At 43.5% G+C, this 23,189-nt stretch overlaps 1 protein-coding gene and 1 long non-coding RNA gene across 20 annotated transcripts in view; one reads left to right on the top strand and one right to left on the bottom strand.

The window, feature by feature from the left end:
• Positions 1 to 66: 66 nt before the first annotated feature.
• Positions 67 to 5,576, top strand: LOC310672485. Its single transcript, XR_014508616.1, has 3 exons — positions 67 to 666; positions 1,881 to 1,984; positions 2,602 to 5,576. It is a non-coding gene; the product is annotated as an uncharacterized lncRNA (long non-coding RNA).
• A 487-nt stretch (positions 5,577 to 6,063) lies between these two features.
• The window catches only part of WIZ (WIZ zinc finger), a 56,361-nt gene continuing 39,235 nt past the window's right edge, over positions 6,064 to 23,189 (bottom strand). For 11 of the 19 annotated variants that reach the window (XM_083429656.1, XM_083429651.1, XM_083429648.1 and 8 more), the window contains exons 6-13: positions 17,831 to 17,998; positions 15,937 to 16,443; positions 12,735 to 13,217; positions 10,665 to 11,192; positions 9,558 to 10,067; positions 8,414 to 8,869; positions 7,766 to 7,958; positions 6,064 to 7,497 (exon numbers count right to left, since the gene is read on the bottom strand). In XM_083429656.1, the coding sequence (XP_083285782.1) occupies positions 7,341 to 7,497; positions 7,766 to 7,958; positions 8,414 to 8,869; positions 9,558 to 10,067; positions 10,665 to 11,192; positions 12,735 to 13,217; positions 15,937 to 16,443; positions 17,831 to 17,998 (3,002 nt within the window). In that variant the 3' untranslated portion in view covers positions 6,064 to 7,340. Of the gene's footprint in view, positions 7,498 to 7,765; positions 7,959 to 8,413; positions 8,898 to 9,557; positions 10,068 to 10,664; positions 11,193 to 12,734; positions 13,218 to 15,936; positions 16,444 to 17,830; positions 17,999 to 23,189 lie in introns of all 19 variants that reach the window. The other 8 variants (XM_083429643.1, XM_083429641.1, XM_083429642.1 and 5 more) reach the window with 4 other exon arrangements.

A 23,189-nucleotide genomic window follows, 5' to 3' on the forward strand; every position in this document is an offset into this window, starting at 1 on the left:
CACTTCGGTTAACCTATAAGGCAATTGCGGATGCCAATCATGTTCCGTCAGCGAATAACAGCACCGGCTAGAGATTTCCAAGAGGTCATTGGGTCTAAGCGGTTATCACTCATGAGGAGCGGCGCAACGGCGGGCACTAATTTGTACTCATTGTCCCCAAGTATGCAGCGCGTCCGCTTTCTCTTGTTGCGCACCTTTCAGGAGGCGGGACCAACCAGCTGCTCTTATTGGTCAGAAAGAGAGAAGCTTAGTTCGTCTCTTTCTCGCGGGGGATGGGGGTGGACTGAGGGCGGGGAAATAATCAACGAGATAAACTGGAAGGAATTCAACTTCTTCCGAATATGACGGGCTACGGAAGCTCAGGAGGCACAACGACTACCATTTTACAACGCCTTGTTATGGATAGTCTCCCCTCCCCACGTCTTCGAGCTGCGGCATCGGAATTTAAATACCGAGGGGGCAGGACAGCTCGAGTGTCAGTTGCCTGAACTGCTATGGCGGCGTGTCCCTTATGAGGGGGACAGAGCAGAGAGGGGCACAACACCATGGTGTAGCCTGCTTCCCCAAATGTAAAGTTTGATGTAGCAATTGTGCTCCTCTCAGTGAAAAACATCAGTGTGCGATCGAGCACATAAACGGTTTCTTCTAAATAGAAAGAAAGATCAGGTCAGATTTCCCTCTCACCCCCACACAAAATAATAATGCCAGCCCGCCAATGCAACTGGTGGAGCCAGTGCAACCACCTGCATCGTATCAAACTGGACCTAACTGACATACACTAACAGGGGATGTGAAGGCAGGGCTAAAGTTGCTGAAAAGGTGGTAAAAACAGAGCTATGCAAACCAATGCACAAAGCTATGCAAACCAGCGTGGAAGCTGGTGCTTCTTCACTGATGAGGTTTAGAATAACAAACACCTTGAATATAGACAATGCATGGCCAGTTTCTTCCATGAAGGATGGTATCAGAGGTTAGGTAAAAGTCCTCTTGCCACCATCCCATTACACTTTTAAGTTATGGCTCCTGCAATGCAGTATTCTTTTCTAGAAGAGAAAGCATTTGAAGAGAGATTCTAGTTTGAACAGGATTCAAATGGAAAGCGAGTTGCCTGAAGCGGTGAGTGGCAAGCTGCAATATCAGTTGTTTCTCACCTCAGCCATGAATTCACTTCTTGGCTCTTGCTTCAGCTCAGAGCTACAGTTGTAATATATGAATATCAGCCTATCTTGCAAGATTACCACATTACTGAAACCAAGTGTTTTGAACACATCACCTTTGATAATGTATAGCTATATATATTACACTATGTCTGATTATTCTGAATTAGAACCAACACCTAGTCAATCAGTACTGTACTTTATCTTGAACATAAGCCCTTGGCAAAGTGTCTGCCTTTTAATTTTCAGAGAAATATGAAGAACAGAGAGATGGTCTCCTCTAACTCTATGCTTCTAACCCATAAATATTTGATAATTAAAAGTAATATTTGCATAACAGCTGGATTTCCAATTGCTAATAAACATCTAAATTGAATACTTTTCAATCAGCTATGGACTTAGCTACACCAGAGAGGGTTTCTTTTTGCCACCATATTTGAAAATGCTTGGTGCTTCATAGCTAGTACTGGAACCATCTCAGCTTCTTGGATTAGAAATTCAAAATATAGTTACTAGGTTTCCTTCATAAACTCAAAATTGGACACCAGAAGGTCAGAATAGAGGAACTGACAAAAGATTAAACTACAAAGTGGATAACTGCTTGATGGCGCAATTTGATTTATGAATGTTGCCACAGGCAAAAATAGTTATTCTGCTTACAGTCACTTGTTATTAAAAAAGGACAAATTGAATAGATTTTTACCAGTGTCTCTTTCGCACCAGCTTGCACATACAGAATAATGCTGAGGGCAAGAATAAAACATCTACCACATGATGCTAATACTCATAGCAAAGGCACTTTTGTCGGCACTATTAAGCAGCCCTGGGTAAATAACATACTCTAGATTATGACTTTCCAAGAATCCATTAGTTGGCATGGCATGATTTGAGCTGTTGGATGCCCTGCTTATGATCCTAAACTTCTGAGTATGCTCTAGGCTTGATCCATAGTATGAAGCAATCTCTCAGATACTGGTATTTTGTTTCTAAACAAAATCCTGCTTTACTTACATTATCAGTCAACTGGTGGCTTTCTCTAAGGGCAGATTTCCTGACTTTAATCCTTTCGGCCTAGACTCTGATAATTGTTTTACATTACTAGATTGGCACCAACTGCTGGAACACAATTCTAATCATGCATGCTAGCACCTTTACCTTGTATTTTAATAGGCTGTGCCAATTTCAACTCTTTTCTACAAAACCCAACTTCATCCTCTTCTGTACAGCCAAGTATCAACAGTGAACTAACAAATTCATTCATAGCCTTAAATTGATTGAAACTATTTCGTTCACTCAACCTTATATTGTCCTTGGTGTGCTGAATAAAATAGTAATTCCTAAAGCTTTAAAAACAAATTGGCCTATGTTTAAGCTGTTGCAAGATCTCCTGCCTCGTAGCTCCATTTGTATGAACATATGTTTTTGTTTCATCTTTCTCCTGCAGGGTCTCAGAACTGCTGCAAATGCCATAATGGCCTGACTCTAGTGGAGTAGACCAAGCAAGTCATTCCTTGTCCCTTGGTTTATGTTCATCTTTTATTCCATTAATGTAGATTATGGCAGAAATTTGTACAGTATTGTGTCTACGAGCCTCTAGCTTCAGCCTACAAGGATTTTTTCTCCCAGGTGAAGTATCTACTGTTCCAGGAGTCTGGCATCCTTGATGAAACTTCCTGCACACAAAGAAGAGCAGAGCCTCTTGAGTATGTGGGTCATTTAGTGTTGAAGAGGGCTTAAGATAAGGGCTCACTGAAGATCTTTATCTCCATCAGGACAACTGGGAAGGGATATTCTCAGATTTCTGATAAAGTACAAGCCTTAACAAAAAATCAAGACCTTGTCACAGTCTCATTAAGGAGTTTGATTTCCAAGTATAGCTAATCATGTAAGTTGCTAGAGTGTGATATTAACATTGTCTCCTACCATGCCACAATGCAGCATGAACTACTACTCTACCTCAGTTAACACCCTTGTTTTTACTTCATTTAACAAGATGAGAAAAAAACGCAACATTCGTATCACAACGTTAGCTTGTGGTAGAGCATCTGCTTTGCCTGCAAAAGGTTCCAAGTTTCTCCTGGTAGACAACACTACTGAGCTGGATGGTCTCAGTCTAAGTCAGTTTCCTATGTCCGTTCCTTTGTTTGAAGATTGGAGAAAATGGAAACATCATGTCCAACATTTCACGGTGCAATTGAGGGTGAAATTGTTATTGAAGACCCATTGGAAATGGTCTGAAACAGGCTATATCAATATCTGATTGCAGGGACAGAATGAGCATAATGCTCCCTGGCTAAACAAACATAATGCTGTAATTTCTCTGCCCCCACACCTGTAAGTAGCGCAGACTAAGCCTTTTCAGAAAAAAATGTGGTCCTGAACTATCTCACAGAAAATTCCATATTTCCCTGTGATCTCCCTTCTCAACTATTTAAATCTGCATAATTCATGGGCTTTGCCCCTTTAAGATAAGGCATTCAAGAGTTTTATTCCCATCTACAGATAATATGATAAAAGGTTGAATGCAATGCCTCCTGGAACAAACATAATAAAGGCCAGCTTGTATAATAATTACCCAAAAACCCCACCCTCTAACAGGAATAAGATCTTTTCCTACTGGAACATCAAACTTTATTAGTGAGGCAGGCCCTTTGAAAGGAACACATAGTTGGCTCAACTCCAAAAAAAGAGTATCGAGAGTACTGGCAAAAGGGAGGAATCAGTTTGAAAGATTCCAAAGTTGCAAATGCAACCCAATTAAATAAATGTAAACTAATTGGCTATACAAGTTTTACTTGATTAAATCAATTAAATAAAATTTGCATATTTGTAAAAACAATATCCCTGAAGCAAAAGGCATGGTTTGTTTTAAAGATGATGCACACATACATGATATCAAGCATCTTAAAAGAAGCATTTTTTCTGGTCATAAGGGAGAATGCTTCTTATAAAATGGTGCTGGCTGCCTGCAGTTCTAAGCTAATTATTAAAAGTATCACTTTTCCCCTCACAGTCTGCTAACCAATTTACTGGGGAACCTATCAGTAGATTAAAAAAACTGCAACTGCTTAACCAAACTGATTATATTGTGCTTTAGGCAGTGAAACCTCTGGCATTAATTGGTTGGGTTAATGTGGTGGCATACAATTCCAGTTGTTCAAGGAACCAAACAGCTTGCATTGCTACTTCTGTAAGGAAGGGGAATGTTGTCAGTTTGGAGGAAAGTAGAACCTCTCTTTGGGACAGGTGGTAGCAGAAGTCCCAAGATACAAGGAATCTGAGGAATAGGGAGGCCTGAGGCTACAATGCTGAAGGTAAGGCTCACAGTTGGGAAGCGAATGACAATGAAGAACTTGAAGGAAGGCTAAGTGACTTGAGATGAGACATGAACTTAACACACAAAGGGTCCAATCATAGAGGGAACTCTGAATAAATTTCACAATGTTTAGGATCAGGAGTTGTATGCAGGAGGGACGGTATCTCACATCAGGTAGAGGAGACAGGTGTATTACGCAGCCTGGTCAGGAGACAAGATGGCTAATGGACGCTGTCACTAGACTGCCTTAGAGGCAAATCTGTCTGTTGGGGTGACTAAGGTCACTGCAGCACTCTGTCCTGACAATCCTAAGGGGTTAAGGGAGAGCTGGATTATAAATATTGATTTGAACCAAGCAGCCAATTATTTAAGCTAGAGGCTTTCAGTTGCCTTTAATGCACTTAGAAGTGAAAGCCACTGTACAATGAAAAGCAGAGGTGTAATGCTTTCCTGGTAAGTTAATAGACAGGGGGAACATGGATAGTATTTGGCACATGGTAGCTGCCAAGCAGCATTTCCCTGCTACCACTCTTATGGAATACTTTTCAATCAGATATGATGCTAAGGAAGAACACATCTCAGATGGGAGAGGGAATGGAAACAAGGCAGAATCAACCATGCATGCATCCTTCATGGCCTTTGATTAAAAGAAAGCAATAGGGATGCTTGCATGCAAGACACACTGTGCTACTCACTTCCTCTTCCATTTTTCAGGACAGTCAGAATGAAGCTGGCTGGAAAGCTATGGTGCTATTGCTACCCCTTAATTTAAAGTAGTGACAGGTGTAATAGCACCCTCCCCACATGGTTTTGGGAAGGCAGCTGTTAGCACAGGGAGTTATGTAATGTTTGGAACTGTATTGTCATACTAGTCCCTGCTCTGGAAACTGGCCCAGTTATATATGGTGAGGAATTTGCTCACCAATGCATCATTCTGTGCTGCAGGATTTCCACATACCTTTATACTGAATGCCTGGACTGAAATCAAGGTTTAAACCCCTGATTTGGTCTAAGAGGAACCCAGTGCGACATATGGTGATGCTGTTACACTGTCTTGTGCTGGGACATTCTTCTGTAAGCTGAATAAAAAATGCTGAGAGTTGTGGCTTTGGTTTCTTAACATGACTGCTGCTCAGCCTGCTATGGGAGACCAAAGCATATAAAAAGAAATTGTTTTAAAAATCAGAAACAGAGGAAGAAGTTGTACATGGCAGAATAGGCGCCCGCAACAGTGATGAGACACTTTGATACAAGGATTTCAGTATCTATTCTACGTAAGTCCTGTATGGGTTGGGTCTCAGACTGTATTGCCAGAGACGAGGTGAGATGTGGGAAATACATTCAACATAGGGAAAATTAAAGCAATTTTTTATAAAGCTTATACACCAATACACTTTTAAAGTACACCTTACCAAGACAGTGAGTCTGCTAGTTTCAGTTTATCCTGGAGTGATAGAGCCTAAGGTTTCTCCAGGAAACAGCTTCCACATCCACTGGCAGCTCTTGGGACACCTCTCTATAGAAACCACCACACATTCTCCACCTTCCACGTAAGTATACAACCAGAAAAGCACACACTCAGGATTCTCCTTTTGTTTCCAGAACAGGTTTAATCTAATATACATATTCCTAGGTACAGTAATAACCAGAATATGCCCATTGAAAAAGTTAAAAGGTAATTTGCCTCCAGACTCTGCTCAGCCTGGGATCCAAATAAAAATGAATGCTTGTTATTTCTACACAAAACTAGAGTTTAAAAAGTTGAGGTTCTATGAAGAGAGACGAGGACAGCAACAGTGAGAAATAACAGGAAAGCAGAAATTCCAGTAGGACCTACTGTTGCTGGTTTGGGAACTGCACCAAGTTCTTGCTAAAAAGGAGAAACATAGAGGCCCCTCCACCCGCAAGAAGTCCAAACTCTTCAGGTACCCTTGGAAAGGACTTGCTTGTCCAGAAGGACACGTCATCCCTGATTTCAGGCAGAGGTTATCTATGGGACATTATTATCCGTTCTTCAGCCCAAGGCTAAAGACAGGAAAAAACCATATTCCTTTGCCCAAATCTCATTGCCATAACGTGGCAGAGCTGAATTCCCTACAGGGTCCCACATGAAACAGATGGGGATAACCAGGTGACATTGGGAAGTTATGGAAAGGGGAAATGTATATGGGTCAAAGAGTCCATGATTTCCCCTTCAATGCAGGTGGGACTGAGGCCCTCCATCACACAGTTAGGGAATGTGAACATGCACAACAGGATCCAACGTCTACAGAAACTAAAGACTTGTCACCTAAGGAGTCAAACGTACATTAACTCTAGAGTCACATACAGAATCAACAGCTTTCCCCACAGAACAAAGTGCTCTGTGTCTACCCTCCCAACTTGCTTGTGTCTGACCTCAAACAAATCCTCATGTTCACAACTTTCACTAGAACCTCATATTCACAATTCTCACCATCACATCTCTCACAGCCTGAACTGCAACAGAGCAAGTCCATGTTTCCTCCCTGTAACAAGTGTGTGTCTTTGGAGAAACCTGCATTCACTGGAAGGACAAGGAAATTTCCGTTTTACTTTTGTGCAGATAAAAGCGAGCTCCAGTTTGGAATACCATTTCCATCAGTAAGGAGCATCTCCATTAAAAACAGCATCGTTAATTTAGTGCTCAAACTCTGGGACTGTTCCTGCGAACTCTCCGTCCCACCCAAAATCCAAGTTAAGTCTACAGGTGGGCAAAGCTGTGGAGCACGGGGGGGGAGGGGGGGTGTCAAATACTGCTTTCACCCCCATTCTGATAACCATTAATCTTGTTCATTTGGAAAGGTAAGAGAGAAACCCTGGAATGCTGGTGCTTCCTAAGAGCTTTGCTACTGGGCCTCGGCTACAGGTGGTGCCGCAGGCACATCGGTCCCACTTCGCAGAGCATCGGCCTTGGAGAAGTTAGTCTCCAAGATGTGGCGCTGGAGGTGCCGCACCCACTCCTCTTGGATGGAGAGGGGCCCCTGGAACTCCACTTCGCAGAACCTGCACAAAGAGAACACAAAAGCCTATTTGAACCAAGCTGAAGATTTGCTCATCTCAAAGCGCATAGGGAAACCCTCTAAAAGTAGAATGTGGGAAAGGGGTGTGTGGGAATTGTGGTTGCCTGCCCATCTCTTGCCCTGCCTCCAAGAGGCCTGGTACAAGAAGATTGATGCCTATAATAGGTTTAAGAGCAAACTGCCCACACTATAAAGCCATTCAAATTTCACTGCAGAAAAGGGGATTAGCAAAATGGAACAATGGCACAAACCTGCACTTCAGCGTGTAGATGTTGCCCACAAACTTCACCAAGGAGGTCTGTGGTGGCCTAGGAACCAAGGAGGGCACAGGTCTCACTCTGGGAGGTGGCTGGCGGACCTCTTCAACCTTCTGCTGCAGATCAGCCATCTCCTCTTCTCGAGGTGGAGGAGCCTCAACGGGCTTGGCCTGCCTCCGTTCAAACTCTAAGTGAACAGGGGGGGGAATTTGTTTCGGAAAGGATGCTGGGATATAGCAAAAAGCATTGGCTGTGATATATTTGGAATGAGAAAGGAACATTGTGAAAACATTTTTATGAAAAAAAGAAAGGTGGGGCAGGAGAAAGTATAGACGTCATGCGGGAGAGTGGGGAAGCTACACAAAAAGCATTGTCATGCTGAACGTCTCCCCATGACTAAGAACTTTACATGCCAGTCCGTTGAGGAATTTCTCTGAGGCCCTTAGCTGAAGCTACCCAAAGAATTGGGGCCAATGAATAATTTGGGAGCTCCGAGAAATTAGATTGGTGCCTGAACATTCACTGCCACCACTCCTACCTCCCAGGAAGATACAGCAGCCTCCTCAAGAAGGCCTCCCGACTGGCCAGAAAGCCTTGTACCCAGATGGGCCCTGTGTTGAAAATCTGGGAGAAATGACTCACTGTTTATGTTATGCTGCTGATGCTCCTCCATCTTTACCAGCGACAGAGGTGACGTGACTGCAGGTCGATCACCGCCATTGCCGCCACTGCCACTGCCACCATCCACAGCTTTGCTGGGCTCACTGGGCACTATCTCCCCACCGAGGCTTCTGTTCGCCAGTGGAGGGCTGCCTGCCTGCAGGCTCAGGGGAGCCCTCTTCCCAGAAGCATCGTTGTCGCGCACGTGAGATGCATTGCGGAACTTTTTGGTGAAGGGCCGCCCACCTTGGATGTAGCTGCGATAGGCTCCGGCTTTCTGGGGACGATGCTTGATCCACTCACTCAAAGTCTCGATTGGGGAGCCGTTCACACACCATTCAGTCACTCCAAACTGCCTGAGGTGCGCACGAGCATGGCTGGCCAGCGCCTTGCGGTTCTCAAAGTAGAGGCCACACAGTTCACAGCAGGCTTCGGTGGCTGGGAGCAGAAATGGCAGGGAGCTAGACTGAGCAAAACCTTCAGTAAAGGACTTAAGCAGTAACAGTTCAAGTGTGGAGCACCAGGACTTATTTGCTCCATGGCACTACTCTTATTTCCTCATAAAGGATCCTCAGGGATCGATACCAACAGCCTGAAAAGCCCACTTTAAAACTTCTAAGCACTGCCATCACCTGTAGCCCACAAGTCAAGTAAACCAAACCCCAGAATCCTTTGCCCATAAATAGGCAAGCTGCATACCTTTGCTCACTTTGGCCATATGGCTGAAGACATGAAAGTTTACACCATTTACTGATTTGCCCAATGTTTGAATCCCTAAAGATAATGAAATAACTCTCTACCAGCCAGAGGATGCATAAAGGCTAGCTGATACCAGGGAAGGAGAAGAGACAATGTACTACACCAGTGTTGTTGGCTACCTCTAAGCCCACTACATATTAAAAAAACCCCATACCTATCAGGACACTGCCTCGCATCAAAATGTTTTTCTAAAGGCTGTAGTGGAATACCTTTTATATGAGGTCCATATGTACACTGTTGCATCTACCCTCCCACCCCAACAAGCCTGAAAGCAACTCAATTTCATAAGTGAAGGCCCAGAAATAGAATACCAATGTTTATCAGGATCCCAACCTTATCCCTTCCCCCATTCTGGGGTTGCACTTACATGTATGAGTGGGCTTGTCATGCACATGCTTGGCTTTGAATGGCAATTCCGTCTGGATGTAGGTTTTCTGCTTCACTTCACTGTGGCCGCTCAGCCGCTCATCTGGCAGCGGGCGCTTAGTGGAGAGTGGTGCCAAGAAGCCCTCTGGTGACTTGAGTGGTGACAGACTAACCTCCCGACCAAGGTGTGGTTTCCCAGTCCTCCCGCCCAGCGGGGACAAGGCCATGGGCTGCAGCATTTTCCCAGGGGATTTAGGATCAGCTCCATCCTCCCCCATGGGCTGTGGAAGCTCAATGCTCATTGTGTTTGGCTCTTTCTTTATCAAGCACGGCTTGTTCTTTTTCTTTATGATTTCTCGTAGCGTGTCGATGGGGGAGCCATTGACTGACCACTCAGTTACTCCCATCTGGCGCAAGTGAGATCTGGCATGGCTGGAGAGCCCCTTCCGGTTCTCAAAAAACTCACCACAAAACTCACACCGAATATCCCGCACGGGGTCAGCACGAGAGGCTGCAAAAGACAAATAAACATACACAGAGGATGCTTTACACTCAAAGGCAAGTAATTAGCAACCAGTCATGCACCTCTCACAACCTTCTTATTTATTTCTGCAGTGCTTTTCAAAACACACACACAAAATGAACTACTTATCTCACTTATATCTGATAAGCCATCCATTAATTTAAAGGCTGAACAGGTTCCAGGTCTGGGTCCTCCATGCCTGAAGCTAACATGCTTCTCAACACTCTGTTAGGTCTAGAGTGACTGCACATTTGGAGACAGGAGTATCTGAATATTTGCATTTATTTTGCCAATCAGGAAACACAGAAAGTTTCTCACTGTACTAAGGCACCAATCTCTAATAGCAATCTTACAAGGAATCCATACATGGTCACAAGACCTCAGAATCTCCAGTGCAGGAATGCATGAGCATAAAGCTGATGCTACCTGAGATCTTGATTACTAGGCAGCAGCACCCTGTTTACTGAGGGGGGGGGAAAATCATGTAGCCCTAATTCCCAATTCTTCACTTTCACACCCATTCCAACATGCATTTTTGCCCATCACCAAAGGCTTATGCATACAGCCCCTGTTGCTAACACTTACAGAGATTGAGTGGGGACATCTCCTCTCGTGGTGACCAAGCTCTATCAGATAGATGTGAATCATTATGAAGTCCCCCAGACATCATTTCCCGCTTGATTTCCATACGCAGCTGATCTTGTTTCAGTTTCTTGTGCAAAGAGGGAGAAGAAAGCCCAGGGAAGATTTTTCTAGCAGTTGGGGGAGAAGAGGTAGGAGAGTGCCCCAAAGGGCTCCCTGGCTGCTGTGCCTTCTTAGGCATGGGAGGCACATGGCTCTCCCCTGGACCGCGTGACTCCAGGGAGCCTCCAAGAACAGACAGAGCAAGTGATTTCTGACCCTGTGCTGGGGAGTTGGAGGTACTGGTCCGAGGCTGAGCTCGCCTTTTTAGGATTTCTCGGAGGGTGTCGATGGGAGAGCCATTCACATACCACTCAGTTACCCCCATCTGGCGGAGGTGCGACCTGGCATGGCTGGAGAGCCCTTTCCGGTTCTCAAAATATTCACCGCAGAACTCACACCTGATATCCCGCACAGGTTCTGCTCCAGAGGCTGAGGAGAAAGAGGAGAGGAGAGACAGGCCATTACAGAGGCTGAAAAAGGGATTGGGCAGGGAGCAGGATGTGACGTGGACACCAATTAGGTTATTCCCTTACAAGGCAGTATGAAGCAGGCACATAGCACAAGGATTTCACACAAGACAAAGCTGATACCTTAACAAGATTGGCCAAAGGAAAAAAAAAATAAACCACCAACAATCCCTGTGAAGCATGAAAGCTGGGGTAGGATGTGGTCAGAGCAGGGGACACTGGATACATGACAGGAGACAGTGAAGAGCAGGTGCTGCCAAATTATAAAAAATGCTGAGAATGGCTGGTCCTATGTCATGAGATTAGCAAGGAGGTATACCAGAAGCTGTGTGCTTTCCTTCGCACCCTGATCAAGCTTTCAAAGGAAGATGATCATGTGCGTGCAAGGAATCGGGCATGAAGGCCAGTTTCTTCTCCATGATCCCACTGTCTCCTTCAAAACGAAGGGCCACCCGTCAGGATGAAAGTACATTTGCTGTACAGCTGAATAGGAAATCCCACAATGAGAAATGCTGGATACCTTTTCCCGTCCCAGAATTCAATGCCTTAATTCTCCCTGTCGGGAAGTTCAGAGAAGACTCATTTCCCAATGTGTGTCAGGGGAAGAACCACCAAGTGCTCTGTATTTGCCACCGTAAGCTTGAGCCATGCAGCCTCCTTTAGGTAGTGCAGGACAGCTAGTGCAAAGGGGTGAAACACACCATTCAATATGGGGTGCCCATGGCTATTTAACAGCTTTAAAGCCAGCAGTATGCAGATCACACTTTGACTGGTCTCATCTACTCTCCCTGCACTGAGGGAGGGAAATAGCTGGAATGCCACCACCTTGAGGCAGTTGTCACCTCCATCTCTGAAATGGGTCGTAGTGCCACTTTAAAGCCCTGGTAAAATTGTAAATGGCAGAAGCAATCTTCTTCCTTGCTCTGTAACTGCTAAGACATTAAATGCCATGGAGAAACACATCAGTACTGAGCATTTTGCTGACACTAAACAAAGCCAATGAGTGCTGTAAAAAATGCAGCAGTCAATTTCAAACCAATGGCCACCATAGGGCTCAGGCTATGTAAGATTGCACACTCTTCCCTTCAAACTGCTTAATTAATTCCCCTTCCATCTGCAGCAGATCAGATTGAATCCACACTTGTCTTGTGATACTCTTAACTGAAGAGCAACCATATAGCCTTCTCCTATCTGGGACAGGGAGATGCCATCCATGTGGAGCAAGAGATAACCGTGGAGAAAATACCCGGACAGGGAAGAGTTAACTTCAGCACACGCACAGGCCAGCTGGGAAAGCTGCATTATACATTTCAGAAAAAGCTTTGCAAGAAAAGCATGTGGGCCAAAATGCTTGCTTCCCCAACCCTTTGCTGCTTATTGGACATGGTGGCAGGAAATGGCAAGGGGCCTGGATTTCTAAGCGTACAGCTCCATGTCACATAAACAAGACTAGGAAGGGGGAGAGGAAGAGGAGGGGACAGGAGCCAGTGCTGATAGAACCTACAGAGATTGAGTGGAGCCATCTCAGCATCTGCTGCCCAGTACGCACTGGAAGAAAGACCCTGTTTCCTTTGCAGGCTGGCCGCAGCTGACAGCCTGTGGCCATGTGGCTTCAACTTCTTGGATGGTGGAGGGGAGTGAGGTGAGAGTACAGATGGCTGTTTGCCCAAAGGCCTTGGTGCGTGTGCTTGTTTCATGCCTGTGGCAGGCGCTGCTGTAGCTGTGCTCTTTGGGCTGGGTCCATCAGAGCTCCCAGTCTCCCCTAATGTTTCTCTCTCGCTATGGAGGAGAGAGGGAGGGCGGCCTTTGAAGTCTTCGCTTTTGATGAGATCATTTAAAACATCAATAGGAGATCCTTTAGCATCTGGATCGCTCACTCCCAGGTGTCTCAGGTGGGCTCTAGCGTGACTCGACAGCCCTTTTCTGGTTTCAAACCAGGCACCACATAACTGGCAGTCAATTTCTCTGCCCGAGTCACTATCTACAGCTGCGGAAAAAAGAACACATTGATCACAATAGATACGATCACACAACTGATGTGTCTCAAGTACCCGTTACAACCTGAAAAAGACCTTCTTCCTTTTTTTGTTCTAAAGGCCCCATTTCTCACTCCAGAAATGGTAAAGTGGTTTCCTAGTAGGATTTAGCAAGCAGCCCTAAAGGAAAGCCAAGTTATTCACCTGTACCCACTGATGCTGGTTTAACAGTTAAGCAGAAATTCTCTCAGAAGACTTGCATTTAACCAGATTTCCTTTTAGTGGCCCAGGTCAAGTTTTCAAACACTCTCTTTCCTGAAAACATGATGCTCAAGCCTTTTCCATCTCAGCTTAAACCATCAGGCATTTCAGACACCAGTAACTTTTGAAAACAGCAATGTCAAAAACTGCAGAGTGTCAGACAGCCCTAGTCCCAGACTGAGCAAAGCTTCAAGCTGCCAGCTGGGTTCATGCTGGAAAAGCAATGTGGCAAACAGAAAGAGTGACTTAAAAAATTAAACCGTCAGTTTAAGAGGTCCAAAGCATTTGCATTTTTGCCTAGCATTTCAATCCTTCAGACTGAAGAATCTTAATGTAAATGGTCATCCCCAATAATGGCACAATGTTAAATACAACACTTTCCAAACTGTAATTGTTTCTCATGCCTGTAAGGTCCATGAGGTTTCTTTGATTCGTTATTGAGCTTTGGGTTTGATTTCAAAATAAAGATGGACAGCAGTGATGTTTTCAGTGCTATGACTCTTACATAGTCCAGCAGCATGTGGTATAAGCCATTAGGAAGAAATGGGTTGAACCCAGAATTGACAGCTGTTATTACTCAATGAGGGCAGAACTGCCACTTTAAGAGTTTATTTTAGTTCATGCAGATTTATGCCAATTTCCGTCACCAGCAAATTCAAATTCCCAGGAATGTTCTAAGAAGCCGTGTAAGCTATCTAGAGAATTGCAAAGTTTGTTGATTATAAACCTCCACTTTCATATACAACTGACCAGATGAAACAGTTCAAAATCTTATCAGCCAAGGCAGAGCCTAAAAGCAAAAAAATAAAATAAAAGCAAAGAACAATAAAAGCAAAGGTTCTTGCAGCAATTTCAAAAATATGAAGTGCAGGTAAAGTATCAATGCCAGGGCAAAGAGTTATGTTTAGGAATGGATTACACCTCAAAATGGAAATGGGAAAGCAGCTGTATAAATGGTGTTTGTTGACTTTCTCAGCAACTCTTTTTCAATTGCATGCTTGAGGAAGAATCACAACATATCTAAGGACTCCAGTGCTCAACTGACACCACAATATTATGTTAAGAATCTGCGGCCCATGACAATGCAGTTAGAGAAGAAGGCAAACGGGACTTGGAAAAGGGGCTTTTAAATTGAAGGTTCCCTGATGAAAGAAGCAGTAACTCAGTTGTGGGGTAGACAGGTCAGGATGTCATCCAACACTTCCTTACAACTGATGCTGCAGACTTTGTTGCTGCTGGGTCAATAGAAGATACCACAATATACACCTTGTGCACTGTTATCTTTCCCCACCCCCAGATAGGACTGGCCTTGGTACCTTGAGCCAAGCCTACCAGAAAATTCCCCTCTCTTTACGATTCTTCTTACCTCTGCCTCAACACACCAAGTGAGAACTCACTACTCCTTCACCAGCAACAGCTGTAAAACGGCTTTTAAAAAGAACTGAAATGGCAGAAGCAGTGCTGATTTTCTATGATTTTCCTCCAATGCAAGAGAACACTGTACAAGACTGAAGCAGAGATACTGGGTGGCTTGTGCCATTTCTGCCAGCTTTAATAGAAAACACTGTTGAATGTTATAGCCCAAAAGAAGCACAGATTATGTTAATCTTCAAACTCCAACATCAGCTGCAAGTCCACAAGCCTTACTCTAGGCCCTGAGAAGAAGGGCAAACAGATAATGTACAACAGGGGAAGCAATGGCTCAGATGCAGCAGAAATTGCTTTTAATTAGGTACTGAGAGCACTAAATTCCTCACTCTTTATTCTGAAAGATTGCTAAGAATTTTGGTTTTAAATGAACAGCTATGCAGAAGATCTCAGAGGGTCTCTCAGTCTTTTCTTCTGATAAGAGTTTCGCTCAGGGCTTTGGAAAGAAACATATAGTCTCTATAGTTGTTCTCCCTTCAAAACATCCCTACTTTCATTAATGACTTTAAAAATATCCAGGCACAAATCAAAAAGACACATGGGAAGGCTTTGTGGCCCATCCAATGAATAAAATGAATATGACTGACCCTCTCGGAGATGGGTTTCGGGGAAGAGCCATTTGAGGAAACTTCCACTTTTGGAAAAAGAGATTTACTAAAAAGGTGCCTAGGAATAATAATTTTTAAAAATTCCTGCTCACCCAGCTCAGAGAAGGGAAGAAACCCTTCGGGACAACACTAAAGGATCACAGTGAAAGTTCAGCAGTTGTTCTAGAAATAGGAAGGGACACTTTTGCAGGAGATCAAACTTATGCAATAAGTCCTTTATGCCCTTCCTTTATTGTGGTGTATGCAAGATGCCGTATGTGCGAATGAAGCAAGCAGCCTGTGCAGAGCGAATAGGTGTAAAATGTGCCTTGGGGTGGGCAGCCCTACACTGGTTCACGCTACAAGGTAATGTGAAACACAAGAGCTCCCTGCAGCAGCAAACTGCAAGCCAGCTCTCCTGTTCACAAGCAGCATCAGCATCAAACAGACTCACTTAGATTTAAGGGGCCTTCTTCCTCCGGTTGTGACCACTGTGCTTTAGGAGAACTCTGCAGAGGGCTCAGCGGTAGCTTGGGGCTTTTGTCTTCGGGGGTCTTTGGCAGAGGAGAACCAGGCAGAGCAGGTGTCACTTTCTTGAGTATGGGAGATCCTGGCTGGGCAACATTCTTGGGGGTGAAACCTGGAGGGCATTTGATTGCTTTGTTTATAGGTGCCTCTTGCGGCCGTTCCGTAGCTTTGTTGGGAGGCAGCAGTGTTGGCTGTGAGGACCCTGCAGTCCCTTCTTTGGGAGAAGCAGATTTTTTGCTAAGACTTGGAGAGATGGGGCCACTGTCCACTTTGCCCTTCTGCTTCATCAGTTCATAGAGTAAGTCGATGGGGGCTCCACTGCTCTCAGACTCAGCCACACCGAGCTGACGTAAGTGAGAACGGGCATGGCTGGACAGGCCCTTGCGGGTCTCGAAGCAGACGCCACAGACCTCACATGTTGTGAGGTTTGGTGCTGGAAAGAGGAGAGTGACTTATTGAGACAAGGTTAAGCTGAACCCCACACTGCCTTTGCTACCAGTCAGTAGAGCACAAGCGCACACCATGTTATCTTGATTTGGACCCCGCTCCATAAACAAGCCAGGTATCATCAGTTTAGCATTGGACTCGCTAAATAGACTGGCTCTTTATTTTGCAACAGATGACTTCACTAAGCTTTAGTAAAAAATGGTGCTTGATGGTCAAATTCCTTCTGCAAAAATCAGCATCACAACTACTAGTCCGCCCTGCAACCATCACTTTGAACCGTGTTCTCACACAAAATTGGTGACATGCGCCTTATGCTAAGTTGATGAAAGCCACACTATAAATACCCACTTTAGTCTCCTTGTTCACAAATCATTATAATTCAGATTTTCAGTAACATTTCAAGTATCACTGCCTGATTCTCCTACCCAAATACAGTAAAAAAAAAATGAAGTTGATTTCATCAGACTGTAGCAGAGGTAAATATAGGAGGGCCATTTGATTGTCTGCTGAGAGACCAGCTTTATCAGACCCCTCTTCTCCCTGAATTGTTTCCATCCCGGCTGGTCATTATAAGAACTACAATGTAACCTTAAGAATTGATGCCTGAATTTCCTCATTTTCCTCTTCCTTCCTCATTCATTTTTCCTTTGGTATTGTGTCTTTTAGACTGTAAGCTGTGAGCCTTTTCAGCCACAGAGTAGGGTAAAAATGCTTTAAATAGTATTTATACCAAGTGGCTACTTGTGATCATTTTAAAGCTGAAATCAGAAATATTTATCTCTTCTTAGTTTCAAAAGCATTACAATATTAATTCAGAAAGTTAGGATCCCTCACAGCATATATTCTACATTTCCTTTAAAATGAAGAAAAACCACAAAATGGCTATTTGGTTGTACACTGTAACAAGCAATGGGATAAATACCCCAACCCTCAAATCAATAATGGTACATAATGTTGGTAGATCATATTTGCATATGTTCATTAATTAGCTATTTGGTAAGCTCATTGCTGTTCCTCACAATGTACTTTCACATAAAGCCAAAAAAATGGAAAATACTGTATACTGTATTCACCACATATTGAAAAAGAAACATTTTATAAAACTCTCAGTATTTAGCACAAACATTGCAAACTTTTGAAACACACTGAATTCTTTTTGCTATTTTTTCATGTGAACAATACTTTTGTTAGTCATGAAGCCTTTCAAATTATTTTACCAAGAGACAGTGTAAATTATAAGCAGTGACACCACTCTATAAAACAAGTGATAATCAAAGGGTTCAGATCTGCATTAAAGCCACCTAATGGGACTGTCACCATCACATACACCATGGACAAGGCTCAGCAGCAACCTCAACAGAGGACAGACTCACTTTTGGAATCCTGGGAATCTGCCTTATTGCTAGAAGGTTCAGGAGACAGTGAGCTTCCTATTCTGTTAGGAATATGGTCTAATGACCCAGCCAGAGAACTTTTCTTCTGGAGGGCTGGTGACCCCATCTCTGCAGTGACCATCTCTTCTTCTTCCTCAGAAGCCATAACTACCAAAATATAAAAGAGAATATGGGGTTTGAGCTGGAAAATTAATAATGCAGAGAGATTAAGCACCATACAAGCTACATTTGCCTCATAGTGCCAGTTAAGAAAAGCAAAAAACGATTAATTCCTGCAAATGATTAAGACTTGCAGAGTTCAATGAGACTTTTTTCCAGATTAAGTGTGTCTAGGATTACAATTTAACTAATTCACTAAAAAACGAACCAACACTAATGGCCTTTAATGGTTTTAGCATTTTAAGGCATGATTATAATAAACAAGTCTGTCTTGCTAGATAAGAAGACAGAAAACATTGGTTACTCGCTGTCTGTTGGATGAGCTAAGCAAATTCCTTAGATTAATAAAATAACAATAGTCACACATCAGCTAAACCACCAATTAGTTATTTTCTAGTTACAGGGTTTTTCAGTTGCAGGACAAAGCACCACACTGAGTGGTATTTACTGTAGTTATACACACAAGAACCCAGAATAGATGCAGGGGGAAATTGTATTGATGAAGAAGCCAGTAATTACAAACAAAAGAAAATGGGTATAAATATTTTCAATACAGGGAAACATTTTTTGCCAGAGCAAGACAGTGACATAACATTATATAAAACTGTTTCCGACAAGGAGCCAAGTGTAAACTATTCTCTTCTGATCCAACAACAGATACAGTACTGTGAAAAGAACTACAGTAGCATTACAAAAAGTCATTTAGCCCAAAACAGACAATGAGAATTTCTGAAGGTTCAATCCTAAACACCCTTACCCTGGGATTAGCTATTTTTACAGAGAATCAGCATGGGATTGTGGTGTCCAAATAAAACTGTGGAGGCTCTGATTCAAATTCCCACTCAGCCATGAAGCTTACCCAGTGATCTTGGGCCAGTCACACTCTTTCAGCCTGGCCTACCTAAACTAGCCTTATAAAGTGGCGAGAGAAAGAACCATGTATGCCATCCTGAGCTCCTTGGAAGAATGGCAGAATATAATTGTAATACTATATGTAAATATAAATAAATAACTTACTTCTGAATAGACACACATAGGCTCAAACTGCAAAAAAAAATAGGGATGGGGAAGATGAGCAGAATAGGGAATCTTCTCCTAAGTAAGACTGATCCCAACTGTTGATTTCTGGACAAATTCACTATAATTCAGAGATAATATCAGCTACAACTTATTTAAATATACAGCAAAGTAGGCAATCAGAAACGCAGGTTAAAGCAGAATTACTGTATCCTATTGTTTATATTACTAGACTGGAGAGATTAAAAGACAGAAGTCAGCCATTCCGACCTTCGAAGTGCTGGATAGCCAAAACAGACACGAGATAACGTACTGCATTAAAAAATAAATAATTTCCAACCTATGTTTTAGGTATGCATATTTCTCATACTGCAATACAACCAATTCTTGGTGTCTTACTTTGGGCTTTTGACGAGTCAGTAACATTCTTTTCAGGATTTTCAAAATTCACTTTAATAATATGTATCCACAAGGGAGGTTAGAAAGTCAAAGAAACGAGAGCCGGTTTGCCTCGATGTGGATTATTCCCGTTTTCGCAGCGGACAAAAGATGCTTTATTTATTTTTTTTAAAAAATGTCTCACTTTCGATTGCCAGCTGCTGCCGGAGGGCGCGGACCAGACGTGACAGGCGCTGGCCAGTGGCTCCGGGTGCTGCAGAGGCTAAACGGGAAGCGGCCGAAAGGATGCTGACCAGCGGGGAAGGCACGGCCAGGATACCCGGGCGCCCCGTTGGCGGGGAAGGAGGAGGAGAGCCGCGGGCTACCAGGCCTTGACAGGAAAGCTACCACGGACTCGGCTCGGAGAAGCAAGGCGCTGCCTCCTGCTAGCCACCCAACCCGACCTCACGCCACCCCCAGAAAGGGACAGGCGCCGCGATCCCTGAAGGCGCAGACCGGGCTGCCCCGGAGGCGGCGGGCGAGGGGGGGGGCGGAAGGAAAAGCAGGTCTCCAGCATGACACCTCCCGATCGGCCCTCCTGCCTGACGGACATGTCTTCCTCCTCGCCTTCCGGGGACTTACCGGCCTCGGGCGGAGGACCCGCGCTCGCTTCATCCTCTCGGGGCCGCGGCGCCGCCACCGCTTTTGTCGCTTTGGGCTGCGAGGGGGTGGAGGCCGCCATCTTGGGTCCGGCACATGCGGGGCGGCAGCCAGGCGGGGCGGCGGAGCGCCGAGACTCCAACTGAGCGCGATCAGGTGGAGTAGTCGAGCGCCGAGTCCACCCAAGAGAAGCCGGCCCAGCCGAACCAGGAGGAATCCACAGGCCCAGAGAGATGCAGCGAAAAGCACGAAGCGATCAGGGTACGGGTCCAGGCAAAACTACTCCACCATCGAACGACAGATTAAGGGAAAGTCAGCAAGGATGGAAGCCGCGCGCTTAAGGCTCCAGCAGACGAGAGCAGTAGAGCACCTAACTCTCCTGGCCACAGCTAGGACGGAGGAGGCGGAAAGGGAAAGGGGGCCAGTTTGCGAGCGGGCAGGTGGGGAAAACAAAAAACCGAGAGAAGAAGATGCACTCTGTGGCCAGAACACCTTCAGAATAATACTGCTGAAAGAGAGATAAAGAGCTTCACAGCAGACAAGCAATGTGAGGTGTATAAAAACGCTCTGCCTCTTGAAGGAACAGTTTTAAAAACATTTTTTTCTATTTCATCATCTGCAAAACCACTTACTTGAATGGCCACAGTTTTCTAGCCCAAAACTACAAAATGACTCAAGTGCACTGAAGTGGTGGAGGATGTAGCTGTCACAGTTGCAACCTCAATCTATATAATAGTTAAACAGCAATTGCTCCTGCATAGGTAGCAAAGCAAGGTAACAGATTAATCAAAATACAACATATTTTAAAAATTACAACAGATACATAAAATAAGTTGTAATTTATGAAAAGCCCCCTTTTATCTCAAGGCTGAGAAAACAGGGTTTCCTTCAGATCCACTTATAAGGATCAACTGCCTAAAGAAGACTGTCTTCCCTTAAATCCCAATCAGATTTGGCACTTTGGACACTTCCTTGCATTGCAGTTAGGCTTTTTTCAGCTCCAAACCCATTTGTAATGGAGGGGCCCAGGTCATAGATACAAAGAAAGGTGACAGTTTAATAGAAGACAGTAAATTCCATCCTGGTTTTTTATTCCTTGCTTCAGTTGCACCTCTTCTAATAAACAGATCTTCCCTTCTTTACTGAAGATTAAGAAAGAACCATCTCAAAAAGAATAAATATGCACTAAAGTGTGCTTAAAATCCAACATCCTCTCCATCAGTTCAGGATGCGCAAAGCTGCTTTTGAGCCATAAGACAAGGGAGAGAAATATTTCAATCAGAAGACCATTTTTCTGAAAGTGAAATGTAATGCAAATATCGCCTCTCTTTTGTTGCAATCATAATCCCACTTATCTGGGTGTAAGCCCTATTTCACATTTCTCTAAATTTTCTATTCCTATATTTAAATTTTCATTTCTCTGTAACCGTATTCATATATTTTTCATCACTAATGTGAGTTGGGGGTTGAACTCATCACTAAGCAAATGCCTAGGGACAGAAAAAAAGGAACTACCTTTCAGCAGGCAAATAATGCATTTTCTTCACCAGCACTAGGGGCATAAAAAAGTGACAACTGATTTTAATAAAACTGTTAGGAAGGGGTCCTCTTTCCTTCTTCTGTAATGGCATATGCTTTTAGCAGCTGTAGAATGGACAGAATATACTTTGTGGGCAAGGCTGGGCTCCTAGACCATATATGTTTTAACAGCACTGATCCAACCTTGTATTCTGTAATTTTCTTGGGTCTTCAGCACTGTTACAACATTTTTACTAAGCTTTGAAAATTGTTGATTCACTTCCTGTTGCCAAAGAAAGGGATTTTATCAATAATAACAACTCAAGAGTTCTAGAAAATATATTATCTCATTGTGAGAATTGACACCCTCCCTGAAAAAAGAGGTAAAAAATTTAATTGGCTTCGGTTAGATGAAATTATCTAAAACCAGAATGCTACAGTTTAGGGTCAGCATTAAGAATAGGAAGTCCAGATGATAAGATAAAAAATGACCAAGATGCTTTTAGCCCACATGCCACTCAAAACAAGGTCCATGCCTCTTTGAAATCTACAGACTTTGCACGAGTTAGAGACCCAGCCATCTATGTATGCAGATTTAGGGGATATCTGAAATACATGTCTCAAAATATATCCATGAAGGGTTTAGGTCACCGGGGGCTGGGGAGTAAGAACGCATGGCAGTTAAGTTTCATTGTACACGACCTTCCAGTGGTTGGCAAAAAATGCAGAGATAGAGACAGAGTGACACAACGCTGGTCTGTGTTTTTGCCACACACAGAGGAGGGAAAGAATGGTTAAAATCACAAATTCATTCTTTTTCTTTGCTAAGGTTACAAAATGAATTTGAGCCTATGAACAATTAGCTTCCAAAAAGAAGTGCCTTAATGTTGAACTTTCACAACGTCTATATTTGAAAACCTTCGCTATCTACAAACAAACAAAAATACCCCACAAGAAACCACTTCTTAAGAAGAGGAACATTGTTCCCCATGTTTCTAGGGTTTATACACTCTGGGCATGTATTAGGAATCCACTTTATCCCGAGATTTATAATGAATTGGTTAATTCAAATGGGAGATTTCCCCAGACTTCCAAATTACTTAAAGCCTGCCAGAAATCTAATCAACCAATGCTACTTGCTTAAATAATAATAAAAATTATTCTTTGTGGTGTTGCTTGGCTTAGTAAGGCCTTGAAAATATAGAGATGTCTGTATTTTATGGATACAGATAAATTAGAGCATAAAGTTCAGTGGAGTCCTACTCATAATATTTTAAAGCAAAAGGCATTTGCATTAAGATAAATAATGATCTGTAAAGGATGAGCTATAATTTTCTCATTGCAGGCTAGCATTGGTTTCAAACTAGATCTCCATTTTGCCTACAGAAAACCCAACTGTTCAACATATTACTGAAAACTGAGCTGAAGAAGATAATAAATTCCTAGTATTTTTCATGAGGAGAAGCAAAACATTCTAGAGTTGCTTTCTTCACTAACATCAGACTCCATCTTCCTAGTCACTTTAGTCTCATTGTATTTCCATATTTTACATAATAAAGCTATAATGTAACTGCTGCCTGAAAATGCTGCCATTTTTCTCTGTACT

The sequence above is a fragment of the Podarcis tiliguerta genome, assembly GCF_965153285.1.
Source record: "Podarcis tiliguerta genome assembly, chromosome: 2".
Lineage (NCBI taxonomy): Eukaryota > Metazoa > Chordata > Lepidosauria > Squamata > Lacertidae > Podarcis > Podarcis tiliguerta.